The sequence below is a fragment of the Eptatretus burgeri genome, chromosome 2, assembly GCF_056783735.1.
Source record: "Eptatretus burgeri isolate ZD-2024b chromosome 2, Ebu_testis_v1, whole genome shotgun sequence".
In the NCBI taxonomy this organism is placed as follows: Eukaryota; Metazoa; Chordata; class Myxini; order Myxiniformes; family Myxinidae; genus Eptatretus; species Eptatretus burgeri.
This window is the reverse complement of record NC_140962.1, coordinates 50,552,291-50,568,933: the sequence shown is the minus strand read 5'-3', so window position 1 is coordinate 50,568,933 and position 16,643 is coordinate 50,552,291. Positions and strand designations below refer to the sequence as shown.

At 43.2% G+C, this 16,643-nt stretch overlaps 2 protein-coding genes across 6 annotated transcripts in view; one reads left to right on the top strand and one right to left on the bottom strand.

The window, feature by feature from the left end:
* ABITRAM (actin binding transcription modulator) overlaps positions 1-16,643 on the top strand; it is a 74,252-nt gene that overhangs the window by 20,332 nt on the left and 37,277 nt on the right. For 4 of the 5 annotated variants that reach the window (XM_085869290.1, XM_085869289.1, XM_085869293.1 and 1 more), the window contains one exon: positions 2,282-2,333. In XM_085869290.1, the coding sequence (XP_085725416.1) occupies positions 2,282-2,333 (52 nt within the window). Of the gene's footprint in view, positions 1-2,281; positions 2,334-16,643 lie in introns of those variants that run through there. The other variant, XM_085869291.1, reaches the window with a different exon arrangement.
* GDF11 (growth differentiation factor 11) overlaps positions 14,723-16,643 on the bottom strand; it is a 242,688-nt gene continuing 240,767 nt past the window's right edge. The window contains exon 3 of the mRNA XM_085869286.1: positions 14,723-14,978. Coding sequence (XP_085725412.1) covers positions 14,808-14,978 — 171 coding nt within the window. The 3' untranslated portion in view covers positions 14,723-14,807. The remainder of the gene's footprint in view (positions 14,979-16,643) is intronic.

The following is a 16,643-nucleotide window of genomic DNA, read 5'->3' as shown; positions in this document are numbered from 1 at the left end:
GTGTTGCTGATGCGGTGTTGCTGATGCGGTGTTGCTGATGCGGTGTTGCTGATGCGGTGTTGCTGATGCGGTGATGCTGATGCGGTGATGCTGATGCGGTGTGGTTGATGCGGTGTGGTTGATGCGGTTTGGTTGATGCGGTGTGATGTTGATGCGGTGTGATGTTGATGCGGTGTGATGTTGATGCGGTGTGATGTTGATGCGGTGTGATGTTGATGCGGTGTGATGTTGATGCGGTGTGATGTTGATGCGGTGTGATGTTGATGCTGTGTGGTTGATGCTGTGTGGTTGATGCTGTGTGGTTGATGCTGTGTGGTTGATGCGGTGTGATGTTGATGCGGTGTGATGTTGATGCGGTGTGATGTTGATGCGGTGTGATGTTGATGCGGTGTGATGTTGATGCTGAAGTATTGCTCTTCATGTTCGGCATGTGTATCTTAATATTTATTTTGACTGATAAACTCTGAATAATTATATCCTTTTCCTAATTCTGTACCGACACAGTTAACATGCCTTGTTTGTGCTTCATTGTCATCATTTTTGTTTTAAAATAGACCCAAAGTTCCTTTGCGTGCTATTTTAATGGAGTCGAATCATGACAAAACACAGCTCTCATCTTTTTCGTTGACATTTTATTTCATGATTTTGAACTTTTGTGTTCTTAAAAATCTCCTTTTGTTGTCATGTTCAAAACCAAGCTGACTGTCTATTCACCCTCCTGCCAGGACCCCTACCCCCACCTCAATCCACCCCTTCTTTCTCCTCTCAACTGCCTGGATAGATGAATTGGAAAGGCAGCACAGTAATGAAATTGCAAAGAACAGCACGAACCTTTGAACCGCATGTTGAAATCTCTGTTGATTAACAAATTCAAAATGCAATACAAATCATACTTTGCATCATTCAACAATGACTGCATTGTGCCAAATTCAAACCATTTTACCAAAGCTTGTTGACTATTGACATTTTAGCACTTTTTAAATGGCCAATCACAGTTGAACAAATGTCCCTTTGTGAAACTTGGGCAACTGAGCAAACAGAACGCTATGCGCCTCTGCCACACGCTTCTCACACTCATGGGTTTTCCATAGATATGAGCAGCATGATATGTGTTATAATGTATATCGTGGAGTGAGTTTTCCATTTGCTCAATCTCCGACGTGTGTACGTTCGGTTAAAGCCCCGTGACATTTGAACCAATAGTAAAATGAGACTCCATAATTTTTCAACCTGTCATCTCGAGTTATTCCAAGGCAGAGCAGGCTTGGGTGGGGGTGTATTTATGCCTTCGCATTCTATCAAAATAGCTGCTGTTATGATGGCTGCTTGCGTCGCTCACTTGCAACACTCGCCCTCGCTCTTTCTGCCATCTTTCTTCCATCTCCGTGAAATGGCGAATGACACCTTGCTTCGGGAGCGTGTGTGTGTGTGTGTGTGTGTATTAAAATATATATATATATATATATATATATATATATATATATATATATATATATATATATATATATATATATATATATATATATATATATATATATATATATACATGCAATATCCAGTTATTGATTATTTTTATTATTATTTATTTCTTTATTTTACGTTGCAGCAAATGAGAGTTGTTTGGAGGAAAAACAAAAGTGTCAATTGAAAAGTCTCGGGCATCATGCTCGGCTTCTTGGAATCCATTTTGGTGTACGTATTCACGGTTCAAGGGCATGGGCCTTCTCGCAAGATTTATGTTTTGTTTTGTTATTTTGTTTGTACGTTTATTTCTGCGCTTTGTTCCAGGGAATCTGGGAACTACGTCACATGGAATAACGAGGCCTGCTTCGAGCGGCAGCTGGGTCCACATAAAATGGCCATCGGTTGCAATCAAATGTGGCCAAGAACAAAGGGGCTTGTGAAAGTGCCCGATCGGACAATGACATTAATGTTTATGGATGAGCAAGATGGTTTTCTGCATAATTTATGCAAGAGGCATTTTGGAGAGAAACAGGGAGGGGTAGGGAAACGCGGCATTGGCATCCCTGTGGATCTTTGTTGCTAGCTGCTGTTTTTCTTTCGCCCTTTTGTTTTAACCCACCGAGCTCGGCTTATGAAGGCCCAAAAGGGGTAACGCTCTCGGTCGGAACAAAGGGCGCAAAATAAAGGTTTATTCTGCTCTGGTGTTTTTGTATTCCTCATGTGTCGGCGTGATGTGGGTAACGGCTTTGCGGCTGTGGAGATGTTAATGCACGAGGAGCCTTTTGGTAACTTCTGGATGTGCGCGTGTCCCATGCAGATTTGAAGGGACGTCAGTTTGAGGATCACTGTGTTCTGCAGCATTCCAACAGGCAAGGCTTTTGGGACAACCACGTCAAACCAGCTACCTTTCACACGTAGTTTTGTTGTGCTGTGTTACACATCCTGCTTGTTTAATCATCGATCCGAGTCGATGTCCTCGTGTCCCGCTGTATTTTGCATGGTGTCGCTTTACTACCTCCTTTTATAGGATGGTGGTTGTTCCATAATTTGATCTCTTTTTCAGAAAAAAAACCCAAAGAAAACAAGAATTTTGAGTTGAATTGCAGCTCTACTCCTTTATTTTTTGCTATCTAATTAACAGAGCACCACCGAGCAACAGCAGGGGTTGCACTGAGAGTGAGTGCAGGCCTGTACAATTTGGATGGGGAGGGGAGGGATGGGGTAAAGAGCTTAAGTGTTGGGCATAACAAGACTGTTGGAGAGAAGGTGCATTGAAGTTTGTGAAGAATAATAAAAAATGGAAATTTTCTCAATTAACTGAAAAGGCAAATAATTTTTTTTTTACTTCTAATCACCTTTTGTGTCATTTGATTGTTTTTTTTTTCTCTCTCTAACGTCTCGTATATGACTTTTGATGTCGAACCGATGGCCCTTTCGGTGCTGGAATCGGCCTGAGGTCAAAACGAGATCAACATCTCTATTACGAAAGCGGAAGCTCAAGGCAGACACCATTTAATTATGTGTATTGCTGCGTTGTGTGAATGGATGTTTGCTAAGGGTATGTGACATCACTACTACCATTTACTCCGACTGACTAAATTCTGGTCCACAGAGTGCAACAAGCAGAACATCCATGCTGAATAATGAGGTTAGCGGTAGCTGCCAAGGCACCATCCTAGTTTGTAGTATGTTATCTGGCAGTGTGGAGTTGACTTATGGGGGTTGTGGGACATGGGTAAGGGTGACAGTGGGGGAGAGGTTAGAGTTTTGCACTTTTAATACACATTGTGGTAAAATATGGAACTCATGACTGCCACACATGAACGTGTAATGGCCGTTTGTACGACGCATTAACATTTTAACAAATGGCAGACATGGTCGCCGTGGCTAAAAGCCTAAAATGGGTGTATCAGCAGGAAGGCCACATGATGACACTTTGGCATCGTGTCATGGCTATCATAATCCAGCACAAATTAAGGTATGTTATTACATTAGGCAGGTCGTGCTGCTTTAGCGAGATTCCTGCATGCTTTATAAGAGCCACGCTGGCACAGTGTAAGCTTGCTGGTGGAGGTTTGGTGTAATTGTCAGTTTTCAAATGAGATTGTGTGTGACTTTTGTAGTTGTTTCATGATGGTCAAATGCACACTCGCTTTCGTGGGCAGCCTGTGGCCGCTGGTTGCATCAATGGTTAAGGACGCAGCTATGCCGCTGATGCAGTGCCCTCCATTACCAGTGTTGATTTTGCCGACCTCGGAAGGATGACAGGCTGCGTCAACCCCACCTGGTTTTAATTCAACAGCCGACAGGACTCAAACTCAGGACCCTAAGATCCCATGCCAGCCACCCTAACCGCAAAGGCAGCGCCAGGATTGATGGTCAAATTATCCATTCCAAGATTATGGACCATGGAAGTACTCTAACCAACGCTGCTAATTTGCTTTTAAAGTGCACGTGACGCAAATTTTCACTGTCAAAGTAAACGATCTTTCATACTTATCACCAACAAAGACCAATTCTTCATGCAAAATTGGTTCTTAATTTATTTATTTTTCATAATAATATGTCTGCTGCCATTTACCTGAGGATGCAATGCAGGTAGACTGAAAATTGCAGAAAGAACAGTATTGACTTGTATTTTTGCTACCATGGCAACACACTCAAGAATGCAGTGGATTGAACACTGCCCTGTTGTGTTTGGATCAATGGCTGAATGTGACTGTGTGAGTATGGCACGATAATGAACATGAACATGAGCTTGGTTATCAGGAAGTCTGCATGTAGGGGACGTGAAAAGCACCATTTTGTTTTCAATGCAGACGGTGATAGAACGGAATACGAATCTCCGTGAAGGCTTGTGTCGGGCTGTGTCAGCAGATGAGAGAAATGGATTTTCATCAACTTGGCCTCGATGTATGTTTAACCCTGCAAAGAGGGTGGCTGACATTTTGAGCATTCGCCCTTCATCAGAGCAAAAGCGTTACTTTTGGCTTGCGCTTTCCATACGTCTCATAACATCATCCTTTACGTTGTTCTTGATAATGGTTTGCGGCCCAAGTTGTACCTTCGGACCAGGCCGAAGTTGTGACAAGTCCACTGTCCAACAAAACATGCTGACCCGGCACATCTCCAAGTCGATGCCATTTTCGTCCGAAAACCTCGCGTGTTCAGATCCTTGTGAAAGCAAACGCGCTCATTTTGTCATCGTTTTGTGCACCGTGTGGCAAAACGTCACTTGCCCATGATGCTTCGGAGAGCGACACGGGCGTGAGAAAATACGTAAAATGCTTGTTGAGTGATATGAATCTCGCGCTTACACATCACATCTGGGAAGAGCTTGGCGAGTAAGAGGTATGTTCCATCACACGGAAACTCAGATCGCACTCGCATCACTGAGCACCTTGATTGTAATTGGTGTGAGTAGTCTGAAGCATTCCATAGAAGCCATCCTACCTCTCCAGCCTCTTTTTTTTAATTATCCTCTTAGCACATTTGCAGAACTGTCTTTGAAACTTTAATTGAAGAATGGGTCTTGATGGAGTCTCACCTACATTGCTTTACTAAAAATAACGTTGGCTTATAAAATCAAGCTCACTCGTATGATGCATAATCCCAGAAGATTTCATCAAGATTGGTTCAGCCAATCTTATACCAGTTTAATGTTTGCCCACAATTATAGGGAACATAATCTTATTATGCCTGGTTGTTGGCTTAATGACTACAGTGGTAGGCATGGGATCCAAGGGTCCTGAGTTCAAATCCCACTTGGCTGTTGAAGAAAACCAGGTGGGCTTGGGATCCTATGATATTGAGTTCAAATCCTGTTTTACTGTTGAATTAATACCAGGTGGGGTTGACTCAGCCTGTCATCCTTCCGAGGTCAGCAAAATGAGTGCCAGCTTGCTGTTCTCCTGCAATGGTGTGGTGACCCATCCAGGATTGTGCCCAATAGCCAGGATACAACTTTGGCAGCACCAACACTGCATAGAATATGGTCGGTCTTCTTTTTCTTTCTCTTTCTTTCTCTTTTGTTCTATTTTGTTTTCTTTCTTTCTCTTTCTTTCTCTTTCTTTTTCTTTCTTTTTCTTTCTTTCTCTTTCTTTCTTTCTCTTTCTTTCTTTCTCTTTCTCTTTCTCTTTCTCTTTCTTTCTTTCTCTTTCTCTTTCTTTTTCTTTCTTTTTCTTGCTTTCTTTTTCTTTCTTTCTCTTTCTTTCTCTTTCTCTCTCTTTCTTTCTTTCTCTTTCTTTCTCTCTCTCTCTCTTTCTTTCTTTCTCTTTCTTTCTCTTTCTCTCTCTTTCTTTCTCTTTCTTTCTTTCTCTTTCTTTCTCTCTTTCTTTCTCTCTTTCTTTCTCTTTCTTTCTCTTTCTTTTTCTTTCTTTCTCTTTCTTTCTCTTTCTTTCTCTTTCTTTCTCTTTCTTTCTCATTCTTTCTCTTTCTTTCTCTTTCTTTTTCTCTTTCTTTTTCTCTTTCTTTTTCTCTTTCTTTTTCTCTTTCTTTTTCTCTTTCTTTTTCTCTTTCTTTTTCTCTTTCTTTTTCTCTTTCTCTTTCTTTCTCTCTCTTTCTTTCTTTCTCTCTCTTTCTTTCTCTATCTCTCTTTCTTTCTCTCTTTCTTTCTTTCTCTCTTTCTTTCTTTCTCTCTTTCTTTCTTTCTCTCTTTCTTTCTTTCTCTCTTTCTTTCTTTCTCTCTTTCTTTCTTTCTCTCTTTCTTTCTTTCTCTCTCTCTTTCTTTCTCTCCCCCCCCCCCACTTTATCCACAAGCTCTACTTTAATCCACAATTAAAGTCCATATCTCTCTGACTATTGGAAGGGAGCAACCTCAACAATGCAGGATATAGTTGTTTGCAGAGACCAGCTGGCAGGGACTTCAATCTGCCGTCTCACAAAAGGATTGGTCCACCATCTATCAACACAGCATCTGATGTTGATTCCACCTGGGAACACTTTCACAAAAGTTTATCTTCTCTCATGCACTACTTTATTCCATCCTGTCTGTTACTTTTCAATCAAAATTCTCAACCCTTGTACACTCAATCCTGGTACACTCAATCCTGGTACACTGGAGAGGTGGTTGCAGTCAAGTGGCTTGCTTTCTCAGCATGGAAAGCTAACCCGGCTTTTTTTTTCCGTCATGATGAGCTGTTGTGAGCCTCATGGAAGGAACAAAAAATGAATTTTTTGGAGTCTTTCCTGGATTCTTTGGAATCTAAAATCTCAGTATTATTGAAATCTCCTGTGATGAGGCCGAAACACAAGGTCTGTTGCTTTCACGTCGCAGGTTGGTCGAGGTTTTGAGGTTCTTCTGGCATAAGTTATTTATAAGCCTCAACTCTCCCATAAGCCTGTATATAGCCACTCCCTCCTCCACCTCATTTTTAGCTCACCTGAACTTTAGTCTGGTGAGCTGATGTGATCGAGCAGTGTTTGTAGTTGAGTGAGTGAGTGAGTCAAATTTATTATCACATTATCACAAATTCAGTCAAACACTTCAGTCATTATCACTTGAACCAAACACACGATTTTGATGAAACTTGGCCACAAACTTCATATCTGATGCTTCATGAAGGTTTGTTGACCACATCAAAATCTGCGTTCATTGAAGGGGTCGATTACCCCCCCCCCCAAAAAAATAGGTATTTTCTCTCTACTCCAAAACTACACAAACAATTTTGATGAAACGTGACCACAACATTCTTCACCTGTGATGTACCAAAGTGTTTTGACCGCATCAAAATCTGTTCTCATAAAGGGGTCTACGGGTTTTTTGACCCTCCCCCCCCCAAAAAAAACAAGCAGTCATAGACTGGTACTTACGAAATCGTCAACTTGACCTCTGACCTTGTCTAATAAAAGCTGTCTCTAGAGAAGGTAGCGACGCAAACCAGAAGTTTCTACGATGATTCTGTACCAAACCATCAAAAATCGAATGTTTGACCTCACTGTGACCTTGACCTTTGACCGATTTTGACCAAACTCTAATCAGCGCTAGCCATCACCCTCCTGAATCACGTAGTGTAATTTGACATTGGTAGCTTCTTCCGTTCTCAAGTTACCGCGGATTAACGTAACGTAAAGGTCATACTTGACGGCCCGCCCAACTCGAAAGGACATCGGGGCGAGCGCGATGACGTCAGCGCGCACACGCAAAACCTTTACGTGACTAGACAACGCGTCTGCTCGAGCGCGCTGCACCACGTGACGAGCCATGACGCAGCAGGTGAAATATTTTATACAATCTTAAAACGTCTCCAAAACATCCGATTTTTTTTTTCCCAGAATTTCGACAATCGAGTGTTAAGCGTCCTAAGCGATCGCAAAAACCGAAGAGAAAATTAAAATCGGAATATAAAACGAACTTGTAACAAAAATACTCCATTTCTCCACAGGAATTTACGGAATTATTTAATATTATTTTATAACACTGAAATTTTTAAAACAGCCGTAACTCGACGAATTGACATGAATTCCGCCGAACTTACCTCGATCTTCCAAATTCACGCTCCGTCAACAATACCTGTGGTAATTTTTATGGAGTTATGTTTTAGATGTTTGACCTCACTGTGACGACCTTTGACCGATTTTGACCAAAATCTAATCAGCACTAGCCATCACCCTCCTGAATCACGTGGTGTAATTTGACATTGGTAGCTTGTTCCGTTCTCGAATTATTGTGCCTCCAAACAAACACACAAACAGAAGACGGAAGTAATCAATATACTTACGAAATCTTTAGATTTCTTAAGTAAAAAATAGGTATTTCTTCTCTTCTTGGAAATGACACAATTTCGATGAAACTTTACCACAACCTTCATTACATGTGTTATACCAAGTTCATCAACCACATCAATATCTGCACTCATTAAGGGGGTGTACAGGGTGGGGTGGTGGGGTGCGCTCATTAGGGGGGTCTACGGGGGGGTTTTTTGACCCCCCCCCCAAAAAATAGGTATTTGTTCTCTTCTCGGAAACGATACATGCAATTTCGATGAAACTTTACCACAACCTTCATCATGTGCGTTGCATCAAAGTTTATTTACCGCATCAATATCTGCACTCATTAAGGGGGGTCGAAGGGGGGGGGGTTAAGTAACTGTTGCTCCTGATGCAGGTGAGCTTCAGTACAGGCAGTCCTATTTTTATGATTATGATCCCTCCTCTCCATTCCTGCTGAGTTGTGCTGTCTCCCCAGCATGGAATTTATGGAAAGTTAGTGCTTCAGACAGGAATCGCATCGCATATGGCGGCCCAGGATTCCTCCTCACGTGAGGCTTTATATAGCCCGGGTGCCTTCAGTTGCATCCTGAGATTGAGAGAATTTGGAACGGAGCAATCCTCAGTGCAGTGCAGTTAGTGAAGCAGTACGCAGTGTGGGCATCAGGCAGCACCAGCATGTTCGTGCATCAGCACTAGCCTATTGATGCCCCAACACCAGCTGGTTAACGCCACCCCATATGCTTGGTATTAATACCGTATTGTTGGCAAAATGAACATTATTTATGCAAGCAGCGTGAGTTGAGAAGCATTGCAGCTGCTATGTGCATGTCACACAGAACTACACTATATTCTGAATACGTTGGGCAACAAGCACAGCTCGGATACCATGACTGTCACTGTACCAAATTTTAGAAATCGGGTGTAATATTGACCCATTGCACTTTTGAGGTTCTTCTGGCAGAATATGTGAATATATTTGTCCTTTCTTTGTCTGTTTTAAACATTGGCATGACCTGTTACCTTCCATTTCCTAATGGCATCTGTCAACATTTGACTTTGGAAAGCCCGATGTGATGGAACTGCTCAGAAAGCAAGTCGTACCATCGTTCATCAATTTCACCTCTTTTTTTTTTTTTTTTCTTTTGTTTGTTTGTATACAAAGTCAAAGCTCGTGGAGGAGCAAGAACATGGACGCACCAGGACGTAACATGAAAAAGGGAACAATAGAAAGAAAGGGGGGAAACTCATCAACAGCAAGGTTGAGGGACAAAATGGAAGGAAACTGAGGAAAAAAGGAATAGGAACAAGAATGAGGGTTAGGGGATAACACTTGGGGTAGACATGATGGATATAGAAGCGAACATTCTTTTTGGAAAAACTCGAAATTTGGAAAGTGGTGGGCTTGGGGAGGGTTAATGGGGGTAGGAAAACTCGGAACAAATGAGTGGAGATGAGACGAAAGCATGGGTTTCATCAAGTTGAAAACTAATTAACAACAGTGATTAGCACTGGTTTATTAAAAGGAAGTTGAGTTGTCAACTTTATTTGAGTTTTCATTGCAGTTGTTGATTGGGTGGATAAGGGAAGTGTAGTGGATGTAGTATATCTGAGTCTCGACTTTCAGAAGGCATTTGACAAGGGACCACCGCATGAAGGTTGTTGGCTAAAGTGAGGGGTCGTGGAGTAGCTTGTTGGGTAGCGAACTTGATTGGAAGCTGAATCGGTGATCGGATGTACAGAGTGGCTGTGAGTGGGAGGATGTAAGTCGTGGGGTACCTGAAGGATCATTTCAGGGCTTTGCAGGCAGGATGGGGGAACTTGAAAATATATGGTGTCACGTTTTACTTATGAATGACCTTTTTGTATGCAGAGTCAAGGTTTGTGCAGGAGCTAGCACACAATGCACCAGGACATAACAGAACAAAAACAGCAGTGGACAGAGGGGTGAAGGGGGATTGTGGGTGGGGGTGGGTGGGGGTCACCAACAGCAGGGCAAAGAGACAAGACGGGGTGAGATCTGGAGGAGGAAAGGAAATGGGAAAGAATGAGAGCAAGTGTAGCGACACAGTCGGTGAACATCAAACTTTTTGATCGGTTGTCATGTTGTGATGAGGTTTCTGTCGGCCTTTGGGAGGTTTCCCTCGATGCTGCATGAGAAGTCGTATCCGTAATCTCTCATTACATTTGCTTGACGACAGCTACTATTCAATGTAAATAACAAATGCTGTCCGATTTACCAACATTATCGACCCGCGAAACGTAGGATATTTCTCTTTGGTTGACTGGCATGATGTAACTCATAGCAAACGATTGTACCAATGAGAATTGCTCGCACCTGTGCTGCATTACCGCATTGCATGAGTCGCATGCACAGGATATGTACAGTGTACACACAAACATGATATGGCTGAGCTAGCTGGCCATGAGGAAAGAAACTGAGACTGGAAGGGAAATTAGAGAGAGAGAAACAGAAATGGAACAAAACAAAAAAAATACAATGATTTCATCGAATGTATATTTTAATATATTTTTCTTTGTGTTGTACAAGAGCCAAGATAATACACAAAAAAGCAAATTGTGGTACTGGCCTAAGTTTAGGCATGGCTTTCTTGCAGAGGGTGGTGCAGACATTAGAAAATGTGTGAGCTAATGGAGTATTGTCTGTTAGTGTGAATGAGTTACAATTAATCACAAGGCTGCTGCTGCTCACGGCAGTGCCATGGTCACATTGTACTGCGATCTGCAAAGTGAGAGAATTGACAAAGTGTTGTTTGTTTCACATTCTCATCTGAGCCTGTGATCCTGTATATGGTGATTTGATTTGTCCATCATCTGCTGATGTCGTGAAAACGCTATACCACACCATGATTAAATTTTCCTTATGTGCTCTCCATTGACGAACCTTAATTTCCCAATTTTCAATGAGAAGAATGGCAAATTGTTTTGCACTGCACATGTAATCATAAAATATTGTTATATGGAAGGGTAGGGGGGGGAGAGGATCCATAGCTGGACTGTGCTAAGTGCAACATGGTCCATGTATTTTGAGTGGGTTGGATTGCCATGTATCAGGGACCTGTCAGAGTAAATAGTCTTGCTCCATGTGATGCTGAGGAGGCAGCGTTATGTAATTTATAGACTGGATACTCAGTACTATTGTATGCGTCAACACCTCTTGTTTGTGGGTGGGGCCAGGTGAGGACTTCCAGTAGGAAAATGACAGTAGGAAAAAGAAAAAATGTAAAATGACAGTCGCAATATGTCTGGCCGGTATGCACAACCCCTGGCAGCGTAATGTGGACCCCCGGAAAAGGGAAAGACCTTTTTTATTGGGGATGCCAACTTCCACAAGAGTGGGCAGTGAATCATGGGGCCCGTGGCAGGAAAAGCGGTTCCAGAGAGCTCCCGGGGTGGAGAGAGGACGAGTTCAGAGAAAAAGCTCATGCAGAAGTACTGCAAAAGGACAGAGTTTCCATGAGGGTTGGGTCAAGCCACACGCATGCACAAAGTTGGAGCCTTGGGACAAAGAAGATCGCTCTCTGTTGTCTCTCTCTCTCTCTCTCTCTCTCTCTCTCTCTCTCTCTCTCTCTCTCTCTCTCTCTCTCTCTCTCTCTCTCTCTCTCTCTCTCTCTCTCTCTCTCTCTCTCTCTCTCTCTCTCTCTCTCTCTCTCTCTCTCTCTCTCTCTCTCTCTCTCTCTCTCTCTCTCTCTCTCTCTCTCTCTCTCTCTCTCTCTCTCTCTCTCTCTCTCTCTCTCTCTCTCTCTCTCTCTCTCTCTCTCTCTCTCTCTCTCTCTCTCTCTCTCTCTCTCTCTCTCTCTCTCTCTCTCTCTCTCTCTCTCTCTCTCTCTGTTTCTCTTAGCTTGGCTCTCGTCATCTTGGTGCTCCTTGTGGCTGGCTTGCCTCGTCTTTGGCTTTTCCCAATTGCTGGCTCTGAAATGTAGACGCTGTTCCCGAGGTGCATTGTCGCCCCTCCCCCCAGATAACACAATGACGTTGCATCAATCTCAGCCCCATATTTGGGCCAACATCAATAAATGAAGTTGGGCTGATGTCATTTTGTCCTGTTAGGCCAATGGTGGGGCGATGTTGGAAGGAAGCATTGGCCCAACGTTGTGGTGTCAACTTCCGCTGCTTCGTTGGACCAACTGCAAAAAACAATGTTTGGCCGATGTCGTTCTGTCCCGTTGGGTCGACGTTGGAAGGGAACGTTGGTCCATCATTGGGACAACAATGGGCTGACGTCGTAGTACCTTAACCAAAGTACAGTGGGACCCACTTAATAGAATCACTTTGGGCCGGACAAATTTGATTCTAATAAGCGGGTGATTCTAATATCCGAGTTCACCAGAGTTGTGGAGTATCAAGCGGATCAAATGTCGAGTACACATACGGAGACAAATACTCAGCATTTAGTTTGATTTATATGACACACTTGCTCAAAACAATGTAACTTACTACTGAAAATAAAACAATTACACGTACAGTACATGTGTACTTTTCAAAGCAAAACAACATAGGTTTGTCGATGAGCCTACTCTGTAATGAAAAAATTGTCAATTGTTGCCTGCTTTAACGAGTCTGTGGCAATGGTGGTGACCTCCTTGTCAAGTTTGCGCAGGCAGGCCATGTTACTGAACCCATGTGATAGCAAACCAAGCCTGATCGTCTTAGCTGCAGACATCATTTCCTTGATGGTCGGGACAGAGATCTCCTCTTCCTCCTCTTTAGTGTCGGCGTCATAGTCTGCGTCAGTAGCAATTCCCATTTCGCGTTGGACTGCCGAAACGATGGCTTCGTCTGTGACATCATCGTCTGTGGTTTGGAGAGTGGCGTCCATGTTGACGAAGTCCTGCCATTGGTCGAGATCCATTTGAAGAGGGTTGGCTGACTCGTCGTCGTCATTGCTCTCGACCCTTTCACCTTCGCTTGCCGCTCCGATGAAAATTCCTCCTTTGCGCCAGCAGTTCACTATGCCGGTAGTCTTCACATCATTCCATGCTGCGTCCGTAAACAGCATAGCGTCGAGGATCGTTATCTTTTTCGCCAAGTCACTCGCTGTCATTGCTCCATCCTCGTTGTCAATCTCAGTGAGCACTTTTCGTAGCATGGCACGGCGGTAATGAGCTTTGAATGAACGGATAATTCCCTGATCTAACGGTTGAAGAACAGAGGTTGTGTTCGGCGGGAGAAATGCCACAGTAATGTTCGACAGTTGAAGTGATTGGGGATGTGCCGGACAGTTGTCGATGAGAAGCAACGCTTTCTGGTCATGATGCCGAAGCTCGCGATTCCACTCATCGAGCCATTCAGTGAAGAGGAAACCTGTCATCCATGCGGAGGAATTGGCTCTGTAGCGAACTGGAATTGTTTTGAGGCCTTTGAAACACCGTGGATTCTTGCTTTTACCAATACCGAAAGGAGGACGCTTAGCACCAGTCATCGAGCAGCAAAAAAGCACCGTGATTCTTTCCTTTGGCTTTTTCCCACCGCAGTGCTGATCTCCCTTGAAGAGGAACGTTCCGTCTGGTAAGGCCCAAAAATACAACACGGTTTCGTCAGCATTCCAGATCTCATCAGCCGTGAAGCCTTCTACGAGATCCGGAAACACGTGGTCCAGCCATTGTTGTTTCCCTCCTACGTCAGCCGCCGCTGCCTCTCCGTGAAGTTTCTTGTGGACGATTCCATGTCTTTTCTTGAACCGGTCAATCCAGCCGTTTGTCGCACTGAACTTCTTGTTGTTGAACTTTTCCACGAACTGAGCCGCTTTCTCCCGCATCAGAGGTCCAGAAAGCGGTGCTTCCTTTTCTCTAGAAGTTTGAATCCACTTGACCATTGCTGATTCGACATCGGGTGCGTTGCCGCTTCGCTTGCATTTCTGAGAAGAAGACGAATCCACTTGACCTTTCAGAATGGCCTCTCGATCTTTCAGAATCTTGCATAGGATCGGCTGGTTAATTTCCAACTTTGTCTGCAGCTTCTCGTTGGCTCATTCTGGGCAAAGCGTCATAGTCCCTCAGGATTTGTGTTTTATCAATGTTTGAACGATCCGTCCGCTTTCTGTCCATCGTGGAAATGACGACACGCCTAGTGCTTAGACTGCAGCTGTCAGCCGTCTGCCTATCTGTACAATGACTACCGAAATCACTGTAGTGGCATAGCGTTATTTTTAGCGTGACGTCAGCCGCCTGGTGGCAAAAGTTGGAACTGTGCGGCCAGTAGGCGCTGAACTGTCGAAGTGGATGGCCAGCAGCTGATTCTATTAAGTGGGTTTTTGATTCTAATAAACGGGAAAAATTGTGTACATTTAGATACAATGGAATCGGTCTCAACGATTTTGATTCTATAATACGGGTGATTCTATTAACTGTGATTCTATTAAGCGGGTCCCACTGTTGTACCCTTACCCACACAGTATCAAGAGCTTGAACAAAGAACAATTGTCAATTTTCTTTATTTGAAATGTTATAAAATATTCATAAATCAAAAACAAACAAATGTCTAAAAATTGAAAAGAACAAGCAGCCAAATCATTTCTGAAGAAAACATTGTATTAAAATGACGCAACATGTGAAACATTTGTTACATTTCCATCCAATTATTTTCTTTAAATATTCTCTTCTTTCAGTGTGACATTACTTCCAAACCACAGGGTCAATGTATCTGTGGTGGTAACAAAAGTCATACATACATACTGTACATATGCATATACATTTACACCAGCGGCGACTTTCTTTGTATGATCGGGGATGATGACCAGGCATTGTTGGGAGTTGTGTCACAAGATTCTGATTGTAGAGCTGATGCTGCGAAAAGCAAGAACAAAACGGTGCAAGGGGTTTATCTACCGATGTTATCGTTACCGCTATGACAGACAAGGTACATAAAAAAAGCACATGGAATGCAATGTAAATTTAATGTTCACCTTACATTGCTTGTTTACAGTGTTTACTCCATGTTTACCCCCCCCCCCAAATGTGTTGTAACAGGTTTCTGTCCTGTTGATTAATTCTTATGTTATCCCCTGCACTTCTACTTGGTCTAGCCGGTCTTTAAGTATGTGCCATATAGGCCGTCAGCTGAAGCTCCAGAAGTGTCTAGAAAATGAGTTCTGTTCCACCATCCCGGGGACTACCATTCTTTGACAGTTTTTGATTGCTGATAATGTGACCAACCTTGTGCTAAAAGTTTGACTTCAAAATCCTGTCGGTATTTTTGAGAGAAGACGGAAAGTTGGTCGTGTGGGATAAACGGTGCTCATTTTAGAGCTAAGTATCAGGTTTATGCTCTCATGACATCGTCCTTGGGAATTTGCTAGGTATGAGATTTCGTAAGCTTCGAGACAACGAAGGGAACTCTCCCAACGTGAAATTTTGTGAGTCTGGGGTTGCCACACGATTCGTGAACGGAACCTCAATTTCACGAGATTGGTCTAATTATAATCGGTGCTTCGGACCAACTTCATGCACCCTCAACATCGTCATGGATGCACTTGTGGGATCAAAACTTAGTTTTCAGAGTCCACAATCGATTACATCCCATGTGCACAAACATGAAGGTGGTATGATTTCGAGAGAGGACCTATAACTGGGAGAGGTACTTTAATGAGGGACTCAAACACTCGGAGGGAATAATGTCGAAACAAGATATTTCGACAAAAGAGTGTCACATAGAACAAATTTGGATCATATATTCCGATATTTAAGAGCATGGTAGCAAATAATCACAGCATCTGAAAACATCAAAATAGAACACGACACTCCCATTACAGAATAGTACTTACTTAAATGGTACTTATTTTCGAAAATCGGGACCAGAATGGTTCAGTTGAATACAGCGAATGACGTGATGATGAATAGACACTATACATCAGGTGAGCAATATGTACACATTTCTGAGGATCAAGACAAAATGGACATATCGAAAACAGCAAATGACATTGAAATGAACATGCCAGTGATGCAGAGGGGAAACTTCAGCTTTCAACCACACAGAAAGGCCTCAAAGTTAGAGAAACTGGGAAGTCACTCGGTAACATGGTTGTCCTCCTCTGCCTCAAATAAATCCGAGTCGTCCATGAGCCTGTGCTCTTGAGGAGTCTCCGCACAGTTCTTGCAATCCTTGCATCCGCACAAATCCATGCAAGATAAGCCAGACTCTACTATCGTGGCTCTCAATGAAATCCTGTCATCCCTGTTAAGGCTGAAGTTCCCAAAGACAGTGTTCTGGACCTAGTCTTTTCCTGATCTTCATCAATGATCTCTCTTACTCTCTGGAAAATCCTCTCTGTCTATTTGCTGATGACTCCACCCTCTGCCGTGACACCCTTCATCCTTGAGGCAGGCAGGTAGCAGCCTCTTCCCTCTCTTCAGACCTCGATAGAATCACGAGCCGGTCCAACACTTGGAATATGTCTTTCACTTCTGCCAAATCTTACACTCTCACTATCTCTCTGAAAGGACCATCTGGCG